At 39.3% G+C, this 23088-nt stretch overlaps 3 protein-coding genes across 3 annotated transcripts; all 3 read right to left on the reverse strand.

Moving 5' to 3' along the window:
* LOC107623247 (pentatricopeptide repeat-containing protein At5g39350) lies at window positions 720-7906 on the reverse strand. Its single transcript, XM_016325435.2, has 3 exons — window positions 7757-7906; window positions 4821-4899; window positions 720-4328 (listed from the first exon to the last, which is right to left on the reverse strand). Exon 3 carries the CDS (start codon window positions 4146-4148, stop codon window positions 2127-2129), a length of 2022 nt encoding a protein of 673 aa, XP_016180921.1. The 5' UTR covers window positions 4149-4328; window positions 4821-4899; window positions 7757-7906; the 3' UTR covers window positions 720-2126.
* LOC107620552 lies at window positions 20104-20745 on the reverse strand. Its single transcript, XM_016322695.1, has one exon. It carries the CDS (start codon window positions 20743-20745, stop codon window positions 20104-20106), a length of 642 nt encoding a protein of 213 aa, XP_016178181.1.
* Window positions 20751-21626, reverse strand: LOC107620551. The gene has a single exon (XM_016322693.1). The coding sequence runs from the start codon at window positions 21624-21626 to the stop codon at window positions 20751-20753; it is 876 nt and encodes a 291-aa protein (XP_016178179.1).

Genomic DNA, 23088 nt, shown 5'->3' on the forward strand with positions numbered 1-23088 from the left:
TGATCTTGTGTTAAACTCTTACATGGAAGTGTTTTTTTTTTTTCAACAAATGTTAGCTAAAAAGTTTTTCTTTTTTTTTTTTGGGTCTTGGCTAAAAAGTATAAATAAACTAGAAAGCAAAAATATATGGGCTTTTATCTCAAAAAGCACACGTGTTATAATAAGAAAGGCCCATATGTTTTTAATCATATGAGCTTAGTTGTAAAAGTTTATTCACATGTTGGTACTGGAAAAGGCGTATCCTATTTAATCTCTCTAGAGGTATTGTCCAAAAAATCTCTCTTTAGAAGTGGCACGTAATAGATCTTGTCAAGAGAATTAGACGGAGAATGAATATTTTCTATAATATACATTTATAGTAATTAGGTCTTAATTAAAAGTTAAAACCCAATGTCTAATAATATATGAAGACATCCAAAATTCAAAGTACGTCATCGGTTAATCACTCCATTTACTTACAGAAATATAAAGACTTAAATATTCAAGTTATTTTGATAAAAAAATATCGACAATTAATAGAAAATGTCAAGCATCAGAATTGTTATTCATTTAGTAAAAAAAATAAAGAACTAAAAAAAAGGTATGGCAAGCAGTAAAGTTAACTAGAAGACAACACGTGAACCATTCCAATGTATTCTTACATTCACATTTATCACTATTCACATTATACATATTTAGTTTAATCAATAAAAATGATAGATTAATGGACATGTTAATAGCTACTAATGCACTAGTCCAAATAATGTCTATTGTGTATGTGGAAATAACATTTATTTTTTTATAAGAAATGGGGCTAAAGCCCAAGAAAACTACACAAACAACTCTAGAAAGAGAAGTATCAATGGCGTCTGCCATGAAATATGAAGAAATAACAGAAGGTGAACTAAAGAAAAAGTGGCATCCTAACTGCAGATTATGACCTTGTGCCGCCAGTCGATCAGCACAAGCATTTGCTTCCCTGAATTCATGATGAATTTCCCAAGCGGTAAACCTGTGACATCTGGAATTAATCGCAAGTACCCAAATTAGTACTGAAACATGCCAAAAACTTACCATCATGATCCCTTATGATACCACCGCAAGCCATCAGTTCCTTCTTTTGTGACTGAGCCATCAGTATTTAATTTGAAGAATGGCGAGGCAAAGGGCATCCATCTAATTTGTTTCTCAAAAAAGGAACCAACTCTACTCCTGGATCGAGAAAGCTCGGATTGTGCAAAATGGTAGTGTTTAGCTAGATGTAAAGCTGTCCAACAAATGGAATCTCCTTGCATAGAGTGGTCAGCCTCAAAGATGAACTTGTTCTGCCGAAACTAGAGGGTATTCATTGTGCAAACAAAGATCAGGGGCCAAGGAACACCTTGGTGGTGGGATTGAGCCGATAGATTTTCCAGGAGCCAAGAGTAGAGAGGCTTACTGAAAAAAGTATCCATATTCAATGAATTATCTATGCTCTACCATGTCTCGTGCACAACTTTACAATCTTGGAGGACATGGAGCACAGATTCAGGATAAAGACCACAAATACAGCAAAGATCATCCGGTGCCATTCTTCTTCGAAAACGAATGTAATTACAATCTTACATAGTTAAGCTAATGATAATAGTCTAGCTGCATCTCCCATATTCAATTCCGAACCCAGAGTGTCACACCTTTTGCATAGTATATACTATATAGCTCTTTATGACAAGGAAAACGTGGTATTACCAGATCTTGCTTTGTGAGAAGCGAATAAAAGTTTCAACAATTCATCATGATAGCGGGAGACAAAGGGGAGCCTTCGAGCAACAGTTGAGTTGTCTCTGTGTGACCTCAAGGTGACAGTTTCAAGCCGTTAAAACAATCACTGATATAATTATCAGGTTATAATGAGTACATTACACACTTTCGGTGGGGATGCTTGTGTACTGAATTGCCCATCATGACAACGGGAGTACTTGTAGCAGGTCAAAGGGACACACCTTTAACATGAAGATCACCCATATAATATGGATAGAATTCCCCCCCTGATTCATACTGTTGGCACTTCACAATTCTAGAAAGGACATGACCTCAGCCCTTTTATAGGGTCTTCAGAAGCTATAGCAGTAATACTCATGTTTTGATAGAATTTTCAAGTATGTTAGTCACAAATTTCTGACCTCAACTAAACTGTGTGCTGGTAGTTTTCTTAATCCCACCTCATTAACCATATCTCTTACCTGCTCTGCATCTCTCCACCTTCCCACTGCAGCATAAAGTTTGGCCAACAATACATAATTTCCAGTGTTTTCAGGCTCGAGCTCGAAAGCCCACCTTGCAGCTACCTCTCCCAGTTCAACATTCTCATGAACCACACAAGCACCAAGTAGTGCACCCCAAGCAGCGTGGTTAGGTGTTATAGGCATTGTTCTAATAAGGCTATATGCATCATTGAGTCGACCAGCACGACCAAGAAGATCAATTATGCAAGTATAATGATCAACATTGGGAATAGCATGATGTTGTTTAAGCATAAACTTGAACAAAGACAAACCCTCATCAACCAAACCTGCATGGCTGCAAGCATGCAGAACAGAGGTGAAAGTAACTTGATTCGGTTTCACTCCAGACTGTACCATTTGATTGAAAAGTGAAACAGCCATTTCACCATGCCCGTGTTTTCCATATGCAGAAATTATTCCACTCCAAATGATAATATCCTTTTCTGTCATAGGAATTATATTAAAAACCTGGTGAGCATATCCTAAACTACCACACTTGGAGTATATATCGACTAGAATACTTGCTACTTCAAGTCTGGAAAGAAATCCCAACTTTATAAGGTAACAATGCATGTTCATTGCCTGTTGTAGGTCGGCAAGAATAGCATATGCAGGAAGCATACTATTAAAGGTTACGTTGTCAGGTTGTACGTCATTCGCTAACATTTGTTTAAAAAGTTCTATTGCTTCTCTTGCAAGGCCATTGTGTATGAACCCAGATAGAACCGCATTCCACACGGGTGTTCTCTTTTTAGAGGTTTTCATGAACAGTTTATAGCTGAGATTGCCACAGGCGCATTTCGCATACATGTCAATCAAGGATGTTTCCACATGAACCTCTGAATCAAGCCAATGCCTTATTGCCCATGCGTGTAAGCACTTGCCATGTTTCAAAGAAGCCAAACTGCCACAGGCTGATAGTAGAGAAGTAATAGTTACTGAATTTGGTTTCACTCCTTCGCACTGCATCATCGGACAAAGCACCAAAGCACTTCTTGCATCGCCACTAATCATGTATCCATTTATCAAAGTTGTCCATGCCACCACATCCTTCTCCTTGATCCCATTCACTAATTTCCATGCCTCTTTCATATGACCACACTTAAAATACATGTCCAGCAATGCATTCCTGACTGTCATATTTTCCAAGAAACCCTTTTCCTTAACTAACAAATGAACCTCTTTCCCAAGCTTCACATTTTTCAAAAGCCCACAAGCTGGCAGTACTGAAACCACACTTGCACAATCAGGCTCTACACCCACATCCATCATTCTATTATACATCCTCAATGCTAACTCAGCACAATTATTCCGAAAGTACCCGTTAATCATTGTATTCCAAGACACCACAGTTCGTTGCTGCATCAAGTCAAAAACCAGCTGGGCTGCCTCTTTCTCCCCAGCATTCATATACATCGCCAGCAAAGAGTTCTGGACAAATGTGTCCGAATCAAACCCGACCCTCAATGTCCGACCATGAACTCCAACACCCATATCAAACAAGGACAAATCACTACAACCCTTGATGACTATTGGGTATGTGAAATTGTCAGGCGCAACATGGTCCGAATCAAGCATTTCGGCAAACAAGTTAAGAGCATTGCGGGGTCTTCCGATTTGAACATACATCCTCATCATGGTGTTCCAGGAGAACAAGCTCCGTCGGGGCAAATTATCAAACAGGTGGGATGCATAGGAAGCATGGCTGCATTGGGCGTAGCTTGTGGAAAGCATTGAGCAAAAATCAGAAGAGGAGAGAAGGCCAAGGGTGAGGATGAAGGCATGAAGCTTTTTGGTCTCAGAAAGTAAGTGAGATGCTGAATATCTTCGCAATAGCGATTCACACTTCGCTACAAGGCTCCCAAAGCTCTTGTCTTTATTTGAAACCTTAATTGCCCTATTCATTTGTTCTATTTCAAAACGCCTACAGAAAGGTAGAAAAGCCTTGCCTTTGGTATTTCTGAATGAAATGAAGATAGGTGCGACGAATCTTGGTCATTTTGGCACTGTGGCAAATACCAGCAACAATGCAACCTTGGATGGAAATGGTGGCCGTGGATGGGAATTTCTTGTTAATGTAAGTTCCTAGAGACGTGCAGAAAAACCATACTTGTCAGAGCCATAGCAGAAACTCACATCTAGGATGAAAATGGCTTAAGTAAATCAAACAAACACAAGGGAACTACAAGTGGACTAACCCCTATGATTTTTAATGACAATTGAAATCTCTATGTACAATTTTAGCATGAATTGCATCATGATCAGAGAACATAGGAAGAGACCATCTTAATGAATATTAATTTATAATGGTTACAAAGACGAGCATAAATAAGCAAGACCATGCTACAGTGATGATTCACATACTCCACAGCTAAACTTAAAGGATAATCTATTATGTATTAATGCTATGCCTAATAATGACACTGTAATATCCAGAGCCACTTCCATTGCGGCATTCAAACACCACGTCATGTATAAACAAGGGATTCAATAGCAAGATAAAAAAGTATTAAAGCTCAAAAGTTTAATGAAGATAATAGTTAATAGTTAACGTAAACAAAGGGGGGAAGGTGAAACCTTGAATAGCATCTCTAGGAGTCTTAAATCCCAAACTGATAGCTTTACAGGCCTCTGTCCCACCCACAATTTCTTCGAACTGCATCATAGAGATTCCAAGATGCTCATTAGTCATTAGTCAGTACATTACGAAGACAAAGTTTTCAATCCAAAATAAATAACCAACACATTATGGAGATAGCGCTGAAAAGGGGGTGGCTCGACCTTGCGTGGTGCAAGTAGCAGCAAGAAAGAGATGCACGAATTTTAATAACAAAATAGCAAATATTCATGCAATAAGAGTAAGTTACATTCATCAGCTATAGATTCCTCCTTCATTTATCTCGAAGTTAATTATAAACCATAAGATGATTCATGCATTTCATTTCATGGAAAGGGAAAATTCTTCAATTTCTCACACAATTTTTAATGGTCTTTGTGTTTTTTGTTTTGGGTAAATATTATGAATTGCATCCTTTTAGAAAATTTAACATAATCTTTATACCATCTTTTACTTTATAGCCATTATTATTCCTTTCACTTCTCAATAACGTATCAATATAAAACAAATTGATAGAAACATGTTTGGTTTAGTTTACAAGAGGAAAAGTAAGTAGTCTAATTGCTGGTCTTTAGTTGTTTTAGCTCCTACTTCCTAGTTGCTGTGAATTAGCTATCTGCTTGTTTCCTTTGAGCTGCACTAGCAAGCATAAGGGCAATAGTTCTTAGTCCTAGCTGCTGCCTATAAATACTAGATGATTAGTTAGTTTTAGTTTTGTGAATTTTCTGTTAAAACTGTTAGAACTGAAGAGGAAGAACACCCTCCATAGTTGGTAGTTCCAACCGTGTATTTGAATAAGGGAATCGTGATTTGCAATCCCTGGTTCATCAATAAAGCCTGCCGTTTCTGCTGCTCCCTGAACCTATCACAAATACATACCAACAAAATATAATACATCTTGGTAATGGTATTTTGGGTATACAATTATATCAGCAGTCAGATTTGTCCTCGGAGAAAATAAATCTCTATGAATTCAGTTAGGCTGCGTTTTTGTTTTTGGAGACAGGACAGAACATAGACACTGAGACAGAGACAATAGAACAGAGACACTAAAAATTATCTTTTATGTATTGTGTTTGGATATGATGGACAAGACACTAACGTAATGTCCAGTATTATGTTTGGATACACATGAACAAGACTAAAATATTAGGTAAAATGACTAAAATGGACATACCTCCCCTCCCTCCCTGTATCTCTTATCCTTGCCCTCCCTAACCCTTCGCTAAACTCTTCTCACTCTCTCAGGTAGGACCACTCTTCAACGCATTGCATTCCGTTTTACCATACCTCTCTTGATTGCAAGAATGTTGCCATTGTTCCCATTCTCATGAATCATGTTAAAGTACGCTCTTCTTCAAACCCCAAATTCTGTTTCCCACTCTGCTCTCCGTCTTTGCTTCCCTTCAAATTCATCCCTACACTCTCACTTTCAGCCCCCATCACTTGATGAAGCTGTTGATTCCTTCACTCGCTTGCTCTTTATGCGTCGCCCTCCATCCATCATTCAATTCACCAAGATTTTGGGATCTCTTGCCAAGACCAACCATTGCCCCACTGCCATTTCCCTTTTTCAGCAATTGCAATCCAGGGTAATCGCTCCCAACTTATTTACTTTGAATATCTTAATCAATTGTTGCTGCGGAATGGTTTGGATCACTCTTGCTGTCTCTGGTTTTGCAAAGATTTTCAAGAGTGATTTTCAGCCTTATACCGTAACATTGACAACAATCATCAAAGGTTTATGTGGTAACGCTGAAAAAGCACTGCACTTTCATGACAAAGTGCTGGCTCATGGATTTCATTATTAGTTTTATGAGCACTTCCATGTTGGAACACTATATTTTTTGTTTTGTCAATACAAGAAGAAATTTGTTATTGAAAAATAGACAGTGTTGTGAATCATCTTTGTTATTGATTATTGTTTCTGGTCATAATATTTGAGCTATATCTAGAATGGCTATGTATGTGTATGTGGATGAGCTTCATCATGAATGAATTTGGGTAATGTTTCCTATATTGTCTTTGCTGCAAGAAATGCTACTATCCCATTGGTCATATTTTACTGAAGAAAGAATAAAGACAGGGTTGATTGTTTACTCAAAATCAAACTCATGTAAATATGCATCGTTAGTTAAACCCTTAAAACTGGGTAATTAAGGAGCTAATGCTTAGCAGTATTCATAATAGTTAGAGTTGGTTGGGAGTTACGGGATTCTACTATTTTGTGCAGTTCTTGTTAGCTTGTTGCCCCCACTATAAAGAAAATATCCTCTATATATTCTTCTAATTATCATATCACCAAATCATTAATTCTTTCATTGATTCAGCTTCTGCAAATTCCAGTTTTTTTCTGTCATTCAAAGCCAAACTGAGCAAAGTTTCATGTAGGTGCAATATTAAATTTTGATCAAAATTTACTACCTGGATACTATTATTAGTACTTGACTATATGAATTGAGCTTATCATGAAATTTATGTGAGTTTGGTTTTACTCACGTGGTGGTTTCATTAAATTCTGCTAGCTGTATTTCATGGGTGACTTGGTGTGGATGTAACTACTCACTCTTTGGCCAGTTTCATTTATTATGCAGGTCTAGTTCCAGAGTTTCAATTGTTACTTTCGAATACTAAGTGTCTGTTTTCACTTTCTCATTAACAATTTAAGTGTATTTAAATATATTTAATTATGTATTGATATGTCAACAGAATTAACTTTTCAACACTCATCTCATCAATGGTCATTCAAAAAACTGGGTATTGATCATATATATCTTCTGACTATGTAACCAACTATCTGGAAACATACACAGGCTAAGTTCTTGTAATGTCAGGGGTGTGGTAAAAGATTAAGATGATTATAATTTGTAAATAAGACAGAAGCATAAGTTGTTACCCAAGTGAACTTGAATCTCTCCAAGAATCCAAATTCCATTTATCTTTGAATCCCTTTCCTAATTTCATAGAGTTCATTAAAAACAAATGGACCAGTTCATAATTAATATTACATGATATTGGTTAGCATAAACATACTAATATTAGAACAAATCAAGAATACCAACTGTGCAGTTGCTAGCATAAAAGTATATAATCAAGGCTCAAGCATTAACATATTTTTAAAAATCAGAACAATTTAAAATTAATAAATCAGGATTGGGACAAATAAAAAATATCTTCTTTTTTAAAATAAGTTATTTTAGTTAACATTTGTTCAGATTTTCAATTAAAGTAAAAAAAAAAAAAAATTAACATGAGGAAGAGCCGAAGAGGTGAACACAGACAGGTCAGCAACGTGAGGAACGTGGAGAATGGTGAGAGGCGAGTTGGCGGCTGATGATGAAGTGTAATAGAGGAAGAAAGGGAAGGCGGCGGCTCTGGCGCCTGGTTGTCGCCGGTGATGGCGAGCTGCCAGGGGGGTAGAGGAACTGAGGCTCTGACTGTGCGGCAGGCACGCAGAGGTGCTGATGTTGCTGGATTCTTCATTTGTTTCGGACTTTCTTTGGAGTTTTCTTGTTGCGGGTTGGGCCTGGCAGACCGACCCGATCCGAAAGAAACCCGGGTGCAACACAACGGCAGGCTACCTAAAACACTCCCTATCATCGGTTAAGCCATCGGACCGCAGAGGATCTCTCCTTCCAGCGAGGTTCCTGTTTGGTTCCGACTAGGTTCCGCAAGCGCTCCGAGTGCTACGTCGTGTGTGCCGCCGGCGAGTTTGTTTGAGATGATTCTTGGTACTGTGATACCACCGGCGCAACGCAGCGTTGTTGCGCAATCTTCTCTCCCGGGAGCTTCCTCACGGCCGAATCGACTCTCAGTTTGGACTTTGGAGTTTGGACTAGCTATTTGTGGATTGGATGTGCGTTAAATCAAAGTTTCGGAAACGGAACCGGTTAATTACTAATTTATTAGTTGGAAAAACTACCAAAAGTACCATGAAGTTTACAAACGTTGACAAAAGAACTCATAAACTAAGAAAATTAACGCTGTAACCATGAAAGATGGGTTCCGTATCACAAAAGTATCAAAATTTTAATTTTTTGTTGATTTTTTAATAAAATTCCTAAACTACCCTACACTCAACCTCAATTCACTTTTTCAACCTTTCATAACTCAATTTGCACCAACTCTTGTCATGGAATCCAAAACTACTCCTACAACAAACCAGACCGAAATCAATGGTAGTGGTGGTGGTGGTAGAGGATCGGACCTCAACCGATTCACTCATAAGTTTATAATCCATACCCAAACCAAATTAATCAAACACCAAAAAATATTCAAAACATAAAAATTTTCAAATCCATTCATCCAATTTCAATTCACTTTAGCAAAATTAGAAATAGAAAAAGCCATCAACCATAAAAAATCAACAAATTCATTCATCCAATTTAAAATTTATTTCAGCAAAAATTAGAAGTAGAAGTAGCCATCAATTGGATCTTCTGTAAATCAATCTCAGCCTTCATAAAAAATAGAAGCAGATTTAAAAAAAAAATAGAACAGTATCATTTTAGTAGTAACTAAATCAATTTCTGAAAAGAAGAAAAATAAAATAAAAATGTTTTAAAAAAAAACATTTTTCTTCGCCGGCCGACTGTAACATCTTCAATGGCAGAACCTCCATCCACAGTGCCGCCTCCCTTTCTTCTCTGATTTCTCTTTACCGAACCCGCTTTCTGCATGCAAGAGTACCACGACCCCTCTCTCTTCTCAGGTGTGCGACGACGGTGTTCTCCTCGGCTGGGTCAGACACGCCACGACGACGTTCTCCTCGGTTGCAACAGGTGCGCCACGGCAACATTCTCCTCAGGTTGGGTCACAGGTGTGCGATGAAGGTGTTGTAATCACCTTAATAGTGAGAGGGAGAAGCAGTGAGAGGGGAAGAGATTGGCGGTAATGGAGTAGGTGGGTGGCGGACGACAATGAGGAGGTAAGAGGAGAGTTTCTGTGACTCTGTGAGGGTTTCTGAGGGATAAGTGAGGAGAGAGGAAGAAGAGAAGAGAGGGAGTAACGGTAGAATGGGATTAGGGTGGGGTAGTTTAGGAATTTTATTAAAAAATCAACAAAAAATTAGGATATGGATACTTTTGTCATACGAAACCCATCTTTCATGGGTACAGCGTTAATTTCCTTAGTTTATGGGTACTTTTATCAGCGTTTGTAAACTTCATGGGTACTTTTGGTAGTTTTTTCTTATTAGTTTATTGATTTAATTCGTTCAACGTAGATTAACAGAAAAAAATATTTTATAATAAAATAATAAATAAAATATCGGTCCCATTTTGTTATTAATAGTATTTCTGCCAACTTTTGTCAATTCTTATTTATAATTGTGTTTAATGGAAGTGTTTTCGTGGATGTGTCTAATAAAAATATTTTTTTTATGGCTGTGTTTAATAGAAGTGTCTTTATAGATATATTTTCTGGATGTGTCTCTTTATATATATGTTTAAAATATAATAATTAATTATTATTGGCAATAAGTTAGCAGATAATATGTTAGTACCCTATACTTTTCCATAAAATATAAATAAATATACTAAAACATAATTATAGTCTAGTATAAACATAATTATTTAGATAGATGAGTGGTTAAGAAGTCCAAATGGAGCGCTCTCAACGGCTATGGAAAGATGACTTCTAGAGCTTTCCAGCAATATATAATAGTCCATACTTTGCTTCAGATTAGAAGGCCCAAAATTGGCGTCCAACGCTAGCTTCCTGCCCCCTTCCTAGCGTCCAGCGCCCAAAGAGCAGAGACCAAGGTACAAATGCCCAGAGAGGACCCCCTAGCTGGCGTTCCACGCGCAAGATACCTCATAGCATGTGGATCTCATCAAAACTCAGCCCAAACACTCACCAAGTAGGTCCCAAAAGTGGATTTTAGCACTAAATAGACTATTTTATCCTTACTATTCATTTGTTTAGTATTTAAAGTGTATTTTACATAATCATTGAACAACACGCATACCATTCAGTCCTATTTTCATTTTTACTTTGTATTTTTACTTCAGTATGAGTTTCTAAATCTCCTAGGTTGAGGGGAGGAGCCCTACTGAGTCCTATGAATTAATAAAAGTATTTCTGTTTCTTCTTCGATCCGTGTTTGATTTACTTCTAAGATGTATATCCGATCTTCATCGTGGTGAATAGGATGATCTGACAAATTATCTCTGTTCATCACATTAAGACGAACGTGCCTGACAAACACCCGCACCTACTTGGGTTCGTGTGAATACTTGGCAGGAAAGCACGAGCCAACAACTATGTTTATACATCTCTCAGACTGTTAATCCATGACTTCGTTAGGGACTTCTTGAGACACCAGTTTAGCCGATTTCCAGGAAGATTAGGGTCTCCATGGTATAGGCTAGAATCCAAAGAAGTAGCGTTCTCTGATCCGGAAGATTCGACCTTGTCCGTGGCGCTTTGAGTAGGATCGCTAGGAGAATGACTTGCTAGCGCTTCACCCTTCGTCAGATTGGATGACCACGGCCAATGGCGTTCAATCTGTAGCAGAGGAGATCAATGACCACGGCCCATGGCGTTGATCACATACAGCCTGCCATAGAAGAAGATCATTCACAACCAGAGAAAACAGTAGTACCAGAGTTAATTCAGAAAGACAACGCAACTCCAATCCTTAACCATATTCCTATTAGTATTTTCTACCTCTTTTGCTTTATTAGTTATATGTCTTCATAGTTTCACAATCAACAACCTTCTGATTGTGCCTGACTAAGACCTGCAAGATAACTGACGTTGGGATTTTTTATCAGTAAAAAATTTTATAAAAATAGTTGCGTTGTAGATATAGTTTCTAAACCAACAGAAATCCCTTCGTACAAAAGTTTTGGTTGTCACAAGTAACAAACCCCTAAATAAATTGATAACCGAAGTATTCAAACCTCGGGTCGTCTTCTCAAGGAACTGCAGGGAAGTATGTTCTTATTATTGGTTATAGAGGTTGTAAATTGGGGTTTTGAGAATGAGGAGCGAATGGTTTAATTAACAATTAAAGTAAATGAAGAACAAGTAATTTAAATGGCAAGTAAAATAAATAGATGACTGTAAATAAACTTTTAGCAAGGTATGAGAAATTAGAGGTCCTATCCTAGCTATCCTTATCAATGATGATGAAAATTGAATCTTAATTCCACTTTGTTAACCTTTATTAAGGCAAAGGAAAGTCAAGGGATTAATTGGTTTGATCTTCGGATCCTATTTATTTCCTAAGAAAAGATTGGGATTATTGAAGTTTAATTTAATTAACAAAGATAACAATTATCAATCATGTTTGAGTTTGATAAATCTAAATCCTAATCCTAAAGAGAGAGGAGAGAATCTCCCTCTCAAAACTAAATATAAATCATGGAAAACTAACTAATTGGAGACTCTCCTTGAATGGATGCATTCCCCCACTTCATAACCTCTGGTCTATGCCTTCTGGACTTGGATTTGGGCCAAAAAGGGCTTCAGAATTCGCTATGAGCGTTTTCTGCAATTTCTGGTGCGTGGCCTCTGTCACGCGGTCGCGTCAGTCATGCGGCCGCGTCAATGCTTTTTCGCGCTGGCATGCGGCCGCGTCGCCCATGCGATCGCGTGGCTGCCAGTTTCTTCAAAAACTCTGTTTTGTACTTTTCTTCCATTTTTGTGTGTTTTCTTTCCATCCTTTAAGTCATTCCTGCCTTAGAAGATCTGAAACTACTCAACACACGAATCACGGCATCGAATGGAAATAAAGGGTAATCAAAATAATTATTTTTAAGCATAGGAAACATGTTTTTCACATACATCACATAATAAGGAAGGAAAAGTAAAACCATGCAATTATTATGAATAAGTGGGTGAAAGATTGAATAAATCACTCAGATTAAGCACAAAATATATCATAAAATATGGGTTTATCAACCTCCCCACACTTAAACAATAGCATGTCCTCGTGCTAAGTCCAAGAGTAATGTTAGGTTAAAGTGGTGGAATGCCATGCAATGCAATCTAATCTAAATGCAACTACCTAGATGCATCATGCAATTTACACACTTTCTATCTTAAGCTAACTAAGGATCCAACTTGAAATTTTTATTTTGTTTTTCTGCTTAAGGCTAGTATTGTGCCTTATAGAATAAGAGGGGATTTAAAGGCTCAAGGGGGCTAACAAGGGTGATGTAAAGGGTAGGCTAATTTGGGATAAGTGAGCTAAAATTAAACAATGGCCTCAATCACTCTCTTGGAGCTTCTTTACCTATTTTCCCACTTTTTTTCACTTATGATGTTACATGCTCATATTTCAATATTTATTATTTTTACCCCATGTGCATTGCTTTATTTCACATTTGAGGGAATCTTTTTGTGTCCCCTTTATTCCAATACTGAAAAATAACATTTTTTTATTGCACATGGTAATTCAATTATTTGATTTTACATGATATGGTTTGAATGTAACCATACAATTAAGCTCAAAACTCACAAGCTGTGTGTTCTCTAACTCAAAAATCATATATCAATTATGTATGTCATGCAAGTAAAATTAAAAGTTCCCATTATTCTCAATGTAAAACTTAAGGTGGCTTTAAAGTTCTAGTGTTTCTCCTTAATGAAATGTTGTAAAAAAATTAACTAACTAATATGTAATGCTACATATACAAGTCGTGTGGATTGTTTCTTATTATGTTCAAGTTCCTAGTTTACTCTCTTTTTATATTTTTCAATTTAAACTAAGCTATCTTATGCTAAAAAGGGTAAACTATACTAATTAATCCACAATTTCTATAACTAATAAGTTAGAATTGCTACTAAACTAAGTGGCTAAAATATGAACTAAAGTGCAAAATGCAGAAATAGAGTAAAAATACATAAAAATAGCAATATATAAGTACTGAGAAAATAAAAATAAAAATAAAAAAAATACAGAAAAGTAGCAAAATAAAATGAAAAAGTCTGTAGTGGTCACCAAAAGAATACGCCAGAGATGGCGACCTCCCCACACTTAAAATGAAGCATCGTCCCTGATGCTCACTCAAGCAGGGTATGAAGGGGTGTCATCACTGGAAGGACGGATAGCTAGAGTCTCTGTGGTGGCGGTCTGAGGATCTGCCTGCTGCAGAGGAGGTGCTGACTGGATAGGGATCTCGGAGTCTACAGCCTAAATCTGAGGCGGAGCCTCCTGATGTGATGCGGCCTGCCGTGTGCCTGCCTGTGCAGCCTCGCTCTGTGGATGGGTTTCTGCCTCGTGATCATCCGCCTCCTCCTCAGATGCCTCGGATGGTGTGTCAGGCTCGGAGGGGATGTCGCCAGATCGTATCATCAGCTTCAGGTGCTCATAGCGTCGCTTGTTGCGATGCTCCATCTGGTCAAGCCGTCGAAATAGGCGGTGCACTAGGTGATAGATGGGCTCTGAGGTAGGTGGAGGTGCAGCGGTGGTAGCAGGGGTAGCTGTGGAAGAAGAGGGGCTGGCAGATGGTGTGGCTGTCTCAGCAGTAGCAGTGAGGAATGGAGGTCTGTAGCCTAAAGCCAGAAAGTTCCTACTGTGAGGGATAATCTTCTTACATTCTGCAGCAGGTGGCTTCTCATCAGCATCCTCCCAAGGCACGTCAGCTCGACGGCCTAGCTGTGTAATCAGATAAGGAAAGGGAAGAGTGCCTCGGACGTGGACCCTGGCCATATAGTACCGGATAAAGCGTGGCAGGTACAGGTCCTTACCCTCCATCACACACCATAGGAGGGTGATCATAGCGGCAGGGATCTCTGTCTCACGGGTACTCGGCATAATGAAGTTGCTAAGTATCTGATGCCATGGCCGAGCCTCATCATTTAAGTAAATTCGCTTGATTCCCTTTGGCATGGTAGTGTTCTGACCCATAATCCAAGAAACGGTCGGGTCAAGGGCTATCCTGGCCTTGACTGCATCCCAATCAAACTTCATGAAGCGCATATCCTCCTCAGCTCTTTGATAACCATCCAGCTGATCAGATTTAGGCAGAAGTTTCAGAACATCTTCAATGGCCTCTTCAGTGACCAGAATCTGCTTCTCTCTAAGGTTCACTGCATCTAGAGAAGTCTTGAAGTAATTGCAGTAGAATTCCCTTACCCAAGATGCATTGACCTCAGTCAGGTTTCTCTCCAGGAAGAACCAGCCTCTTTGTTTGATCTGATCAGAGGTGTATTACTGGAGTTCTTCTGGGATCTTCAGAGTCCTCTCCAGGTACAGGTTCCTGGAGGTTTCAAACACCGGATACTTCAGCTCACATTATCGGTTTGCAAACTTTACTAGATCAGTAGCAGGGAGTAGCTGGTCGGCCTTCTCCTGCGGGGTAAAGTTTTTCTCCCGCCAGGAGTCATCGTGCATGATATCCATGATGGACATAGCGGATTCTCCTCTTTTACGTTTGCCAGTAGTAGCCTTTGCTTTTCCTTTTCTTTGGCTAGCAGACATCCTGAAAGACAGAAAACCAGGATATAAAAAAAATAGGAAAACGAATAGGCAAATAATCAAAAGAAACACAAAGTGGCAAAGTAGCAATAGAAGAGGAGATTGAGTTAAGCAAATTTGCATTAAGGATTGTACAAGAGTTAGAATACGGAGAAGAAAAATGTCACAATCCAAAATGTACTTCAGTTCAAGTTAATTAGAAAAAGTATCATCATGCCTTGGTTAGAATGTTAAAAGAAAGTGAAAAACCAGAAGAAATTTTTTTTTGAAAGGTTAGGTTTGGTTAGAAACGAGAAATAGTTTAGGAAGTTAAAATTAGTGAGTTAGTAAAAAGTGGGTAAAGTAAGTGGCATCATGATCATATTCCAAGTAATAGGCATTCACAAATAGAAGCTATAGGTAACTCATATCCAAACAAGGAAATTAAGTTGATGATGATTCAGATAGATATAGAAATTGCGAATATTGGAATCTAAACATCAAAAATGCAGATTAAGAACCAGGAAATCAAAAAGAATAAGAAAGCTTGCCCTAGCATTCATGAATTGGTTTGGTAAAAGCAGAGTAAAGCAGAGTTTAAATAGTCAAAACTAAAACATGAATGAAAGTAAAAAACAGTTTATAGAAATTTGGGCAGCATTCCAGCTGAAATTGGATTGTCCCAGAAAATAAACAGCAATCAGAATAGTTTATATGAATGAAAATAGATTGCAATTAAAGAGTATGAACAAGAATGAACTTGAAGAACAGCATATGAACATTATTAACATATAGCAACAGCAGAATTGCGAAAATTATAAAACAAGAAACACGAACAGCGCAATTAAACAAGCCTAAATCCACTAACCACATCCTAGGCTACCTAACAACCTAAAATCCACTACAACATGCATAACTAACTAGCCTAAATATGAACATAAACAGAAAAATATGAATTAACTACGAATGGATAGAAGGGTGGCGTTCGTCGGAACCTGGTAGGCGAATTAAGGAGAGTGGGGCAGAAAGGTGGCTGGGGGATAGTAGCGGTGGCGTTGGGCGCGGCGGAGGAGGGTGGCGGAAGCAGCGGCGGTTGCTGTTTGGAGGCAGGGGCTTCGGTGGCCTTGGGATAGGTGGTTCCAGTGGTTCTGTGAGTTTTACTCCCTTGTGCTCTTCTGTGAAATTCTTCACTTCTTTGCAAGGTTCTTCAAATGTATCCATGTCCTGATCAAGGCCTTCTATGTCTTCCTCGTCACTCAAGTCATAAATGGGAGGTTGAGAAAAATCTACCTCTGTATCATCTTCGTACTCGCTTGGGAAAGATTCTTTGATCTCAGAGAATTCACTCGCGGATGCAAGTTCATTACTAGAAGAACTGGACTTGTGACTATCATCATCAAGAGAATTTGCTTCTTGGGTCATTCCATCTAGTTCTTCATAAGAGACTTGCCTTGGGGTTGTACACTATCCTCTTTAGCATCAATTGTAACGGCCTTGACAGAATTCTCCACAACTCTGGGTTCCCATGGAAGTTCAGCGTCTCCTAAGTCTTCAACCAACTCTTCTTCTTGTATAATGACAGCTTCCTCCGCTTGTTCTAGTACGAAGTTATGCTCTGTCTTGTCCACTGGAGTTTCTAATATCTCGTTCATGCTACGCTTTTCATTAGATTGCCCACATGGGGCTCTAGGAGGCCCTTGAATGTTCGAACGTCTAGAGGATAATTGACTTATTGCTTGCTCCAGTTGATGAAGGGTTGTTTGAAGTTGATCTACTGTTCCCTTGAGGCGAACTTCTGATTCTCGGGGTGATGGATTTGGACGTGGTACATTGGGAAGTGGTGGTGTTTGGGAGTAATTGGATTGGAATCGGGGTAAATGAGGATTATATGGTGGCGAATGGTGAAAAGGAGCTTGTGAGTGTGGTGGTTCAAGGTTGTGTTGAGAGGATGGCCTATAAGCGTAGGGTGGGGCTTGTTGGTAACTACGAGGTTGTCCACCATGTCCATTACCTTGGTATGCATTGTAGAATGGTCTTTGTCCATGATATCTTGGAGGGTGTTGCTGCCAAAAGGGTTGATCAGATCCTCTTGTCTCCATCCATCTTTGATTGCTCTGACCTTGATGCATGTTCCTGTTATAACTTTCATTCCTTTCAACAATATTAGAACCAAACTCAAAGCGAGAGGCGTGAGAATTCACAGTAGCTAATGAAGATAAAAGAAGAAAATAAAAACAAATAAACACGTAAAAAAAATAATTACAATAACCAATAATAAGGCACACGATTGCAATTTCCCGGCAACGGCGCCATTTTGACGTTGGAATTTTTTGTCAGTAAAGAATTTTATAAAAATAGTTGCGTTGTAGATATAGTTTCTAAACCAACAGAAATCCCTTCGTACAAACGTTTTGGTTGTCACAAGTAATAAACCCCTAAATAAATTGATAACCAAAGTATTCAAACCTCGGGTTGTCTTCTCAAGAAACTGTAGGGAAGTATGTTCTTATTATTGGTTATGGAGGTTGTAAATTGGGGTTTTGAGAATGAGGAGTGAATGGTTTAATTAGCAATTAAAGTAAATGAAGAACAAGTAATTTAAATGGCAAGTAAAATAAATAGATGACTGTAAATAAACTTTTGGCAAGGTATGAGAAATTAGAGGTCCTATCCTAGCTATCCCCTAATCCTAAAGAGAGAGGAGAGAATCTCCCTCTCAAAACTAAATCTAAATCATGGAAAACTAACTAATTGGAGACTCTCTTTGAATGGATGCATTCCCCCACTTCATAACCTCTGGTCTATGCCTTCTGGACTTGGATTTGGGCCAAAAAGGGCTTCAGAATTCGCTATGAGCATTTTCTACAATTTTTGGTGTGTAGCCTCTGTCACGCGGTCGCGTCATTCGGAGTTTTCCTTGTCACGCGGTCGCGTCAGTCATGCGACCGTGTCATATGTGTTTCGCTCGAGGTGCGCGGTCGCGTCAATCTTGTGGCCTCGTCAATGCTTTTTTGCGCTGGCATGTGGCCGCATCGCCCATGCGATCGCGTGGCTGCCAGTTTCTTCAAAAACTCTGTTTTGTGCTTTCCTTCCATTTTTGTATGTTTCCTTTCCATCCTTTAAGTCATTCCTGCCTTAGAAGATCTGAAACTACTCAACACACGAATCACGGCATCGAATGGAAATAAAGGGTAATCAAAATAATTATTTTTAAGCATAGGAAACATGTTTTTCACATACATCACATAATAAGGAAGGGAAAGTAAAACCATGCAATTAATATGAATAAGTGGGTGAAGGATTGAATAAATCACTCAGATTAAGCACAAAATATATCATAAAATATGGGTTTATCAATAACCATAGCTTGCTTCAAACTACAATCTCTGTGGGATCGACCCTGACTCGCTCAGGTATTACCTGGACGACCCAGTGCACTTGCTGGTACAACAGTACGAAGGTGTGGGGAATCGTGCTACCAAGTTTCTGGCGCCGTTTCCAGGGATTGTTGAGTTTGGACAAACTGACGGATTGTCTTGCTCCCTAGATCAAGTAATTTATTTTATCTTTTTTTAGTCTTTCAATTTTTTTTTTCTTCTTCCTTAATTTTTCGAAAATTTTTAAACATTTTCTAAAAACCTTTTTCAAAAAGTTTATTTTCAAGCATCCTTAGCTTTCTGCTTGAGAGTCTTTGTTTGTGTTCTTGTTGAGTCTTTTATTTTTATTTTCTTTTTCATTAAATTTTTGAAAAATCAAAAACCTTTTTTAAAAATATTTTTATTTTCTTTGTTTAATTCTTATTCTTGGTTAGAGTCTTGTGTTTATGTTCTTGGTAAATTTTTTGCTTCTTTGAGTCTCTGTATTTATTAATTACAGCAATTTTTGATTTTTTGGTATCTTGCTTTTAAAAACTTTTCAAAAGTAATTTTTTTTTTTAAATCTTGTGTCAAGTCTTTAAGTTTAGTGTTTTCTTGTTATTTTTCTTTTAATTTTCAAAAATTTCGGCCAAGCCCAAGAAACTTTTGACTTCCGTTACCGTTGTTGGTCTTTCCCATTTCATCACTGCCTCTACTTTCAAAGGATCCACTGCTATTCCTCCTTTGCTCACCACGTGACCTAAGAACTTTACTTCCTCCTTCCAGAACTCGCATTTGGACAACTTAGCATACAATTTCCGCTCCTTTAAGATTTGTAACACAATTCTCAAGTGTTCCTCATGCTCCTTCACCATCTTGGAATAAACTAAGATGTCATCTATGAAAACTACCATGAATTTGTCCAAAAAGAGACGAAATACTCTGTTCATGTAATCCATGAATACAGCAGGTGCATTCGTCAACCCAAAGAACATCACCGCAAACTCGTAGTGTCCATAGTGCGTCCTAAACGCAGTTTTCGGAATATCCTCCTCTTTCACCCTTATTTGATAATAACCTGACCTCAAATCAATATTGGAGAACACCCCAGCTCCTTGCAATTGATCCATTAAGTCATCGATTCTTTGCAACGGGTACTTATTCTTCATAGTCACATTGTTCAACTGTCGGTAATCCACGCAAAGTCGCATTCCTCCATCCTTCTTCTTTACCAATAAAACTGGCACTTCCCACGGAGATACACTCGATCGAATGAACCTCTTGTTCAGAAGCTTTTCCAACTGAGTCTTTAACTCTGCCAGCTCTATCGGAGCCATCCGATACGGTGCAATCGACACTGGTCTGGCTCCCGGCACTAATTCAATCACAAATTCAATCTCCCTTTGAGGTAGGAACTCAGGAATATCTTTCGGAAACACCTCCGAAAAAGTCTCTAATTATCAGGATTTGATCAAGGTTCTAATTATCACCTAACGCATTTGCAGCCAACAGAATATAACCCTGACACTCTTCTCCACTACAGTGTACCACTATAGAGTTCAGGTAGTAACCCTCAGCTATTACTGCTCCATTTTCCCCTTTCGGCATAAACTGAATTGACCGCTCAAAGCAATCCAACAAAACTCGATTCTTTGACAACCAATCAAACCCTAAAATCATCTCCAACCCAACCATTGGTAAACAAATCAAGTCATGCACAAAGTCTCTACCCTCAAGCTTGAAACCCACTTGCCTACAACCTGACTTAGTCATAACCGTCTGATGCGGAGTATGTACATGCAATTCAAATGCCAATTCTGACACTTTCAAACCTAGTTCCTCAACTTTGTCAAATGAAATAAACGAATGCGAAGCTCCAGTATCATACAATGCAACCAAGATTTTATCACTAATTAAAGAGTTACCTCTCATCAGAGGATCCGCCTTAGCAGCATCCTTGGCGTTTACAGCAAACACTCGCCCTTGGTGTTGACTCTGACCCGTATTAGGGTTCATTCCACGAGTGCAATCCCTCGTAATTTGACCAGGCAAACCACAGTTGAAGTAACCACCTAGACCAATCTTGCAAGAGTGATTTGGATGAAAACGTCCACAACGCATACAAGTTAAATCCGGAAAAATCTTACTCTGATTCCCCCTTCCTTTGGCATACTGAAACTGATTATAAGTGTTCTTTCTGAAGCCTCCTTGACCTTGAGGCGCATGTCCTCCTCTCTTGAAATTCTGCCCCCTCGGCTGAAAGTACTTGCCACGTCCCCTACTAGTTTTCCTCCATGAGTCTCCCTTGACGAGGCTTCCGTCTTCGCATATTCTTCAACAACTCTCGCCTTGTTCACCAGATCAGAGAAAATCCAAATCTCCAAAGGAGCCACAGCAGTCATGATGTTATCCTTCAAGCCCCTTTGATACTTGATACACTTCCAGCTTTCATAGGTCTCCGGGGCACCCTGACACACCCTAGAGAACCTACAGAGCTCCTCAAATCGGCTAGTATAGTCCGCCACAGATAAGAAACCTTGATTTAGCTGCATAAGTTCCATCTCATTCGCTTTCCTTGCAGACTCAAGAAAGTACTTCTTATAGAAGGCCGTCTGGAATACATCCCAAGGGATATTGGCATTCTGAAGCTGTAGCAAGAAACACTCTTCTTGCCACCAATGCTGAGCCTCTCCCAAAAGCTGGTACGCGGCAAACTTCACATACTGCTTATTCGGGACATGCCGTGCTTTCAGCGCGCGCTCTATGGCCTGGAACCAGTTATCCGCTTCTGTAGGGTTGGTTGAACCTCGGAAACTTGGCGGATGAACCTTGAGAAAAGTAGCTAAGGTCATCGGAGCACCTCCCATGTTATCACCATTTCCTTCAACATTATCATTCCCGTTTCTATCGCCATTCCCATTTCTAGTCGGTTGGCCTAACCTTTGTACAGCTTGCAGAGTCGCAGCAGCATTTGCCTCTATGGTGTTTGCAAGATTCGCCATTGTTGCTGTTCCGAGGGTTACCTAAAACTGTAGGTCGATCTCGGACGAGATCTGCAGTGGTGGCCGGAGCTGTCGTGTCCGACTTGTTGGACTTGGTGGCCTGAGCTGTTGTGTCTGACTTGTTGGACCTGGTGGCCGGAGCTGTCATGTCTGACCTGTTGGATCTGATGGCCGGAGCTATCGTACCCGACCTGATGGAACTGGTGGAGCTGGAGATGTTGCTGATCCTTTGTCACCGGAGGGTGGTGGTACCTGTAAGAGACTCCGATGTTTAAGTTATCATAGGCTTTAAGCAGGTTTTTAGTAGAATCAGAGTATGAGTTATACCTGGGTGCTCCAGTGTATTTATAGTAGTATGGAGTGACCTTTCTGGAGATAAGATAGTTATCTTATCTTATTTTATCTTTAAGTGAAGTCATCTTATCTTTAAGGGGAATTGCCTTTATCCTTCTAGGCTTTGGCTACCTTCAGATTGGGCTGTGTCCCTTCGTTTGGGCCTGCTTGGGCCTCTTATGGCGATTAGGCCGAGCTCTTTGAGAAGAGATTAGTAATGGGCTAACCTTGCAAGAGGTCGGTCATGGGCCAACCTTCTAAGAGGTCGGTCATGGGCCAACCTTCTAAAAAGTCGGTCATGCGGCAACCTTCTAAGAGGTCGGCCAACCCGGTCATTTATAGCTCGAACCGATGTATGAACAGTGTCCCTTCTTGAGCTTCGATCTTCCTTGTGAGGTCGTGCTTCTTAGCTTCGACCCCTTTGAGGGAGTCGTGCTCAAGCATCTGTCTGGCTTGTTTTTTCATTGCTTTGTAATCCTTGAAAATTAGAGGTTTGGTACTTCCCAATCTGACCTCTTTTGAGTGGTAGTGTGGGTTTTCTACCCTTGCCCTCTGGATCACACCTTGCTTTAAGTTTGTGTTGACAACCCTCTGCTTTGGCGAAGTTATCCCTGCGGCTTGATATTCGGGCTTTTAGTGACTTGTCCGATGACATTTTAGTGTTCTTTATATAGAACCTTTTTTAGTCTCGGATGACGTTCGTAGCCCTGTTTGAGATTGTGCCTTCTTTGAGCGGAGTTGTATCCCTTTTTAGCTAAGCACATTTGAGCCTTAAGTTGTTTCCCAACCTTTTGGCTTGTTCTTTTTTGAGATCGTACTTGCGCCTCTTCTTAGCTGACGTCGACCTGTACGACTTTGCTCCCCGGGCTTTTTAGTCACATTCCAACAACTTTTTAGGTAGTGTTCTGATGAGGAACCTTTCTATCATTTGTTTGGATGGCTTTTTAGCGCCGTTCTAATTTGTGCTTTTGCCTTTTAAGTAGTGTCTTTTTTTCAAGACTTCATACCTTTCAGAAAAGCATTCCTGGCCTTCCTCTGGCCGTTGCGAGATGTCTTTGTCCCTTTTGTGGATCTTTTGTAGAGTGTTGGTACTTTTGTCTGACCTCTTTTGATCACTTCTGGTTTTGTC

Source organism: Arachis ipaensis, chromosome B10 (genome assembly GCF_000816755.2).
Source record: "Arachis ipaensis cultivar K30076 chromosome B10, Araip1.1, whole genome shotgun sequence".
Classification (NCBI taxonomy): domain Eukaryota; kingdom Viridiplantae; phylum Streptophyta; class Magnoliopsida; order Fabales; family Fabaceae; genus Arachis; species Arachis ipaensis.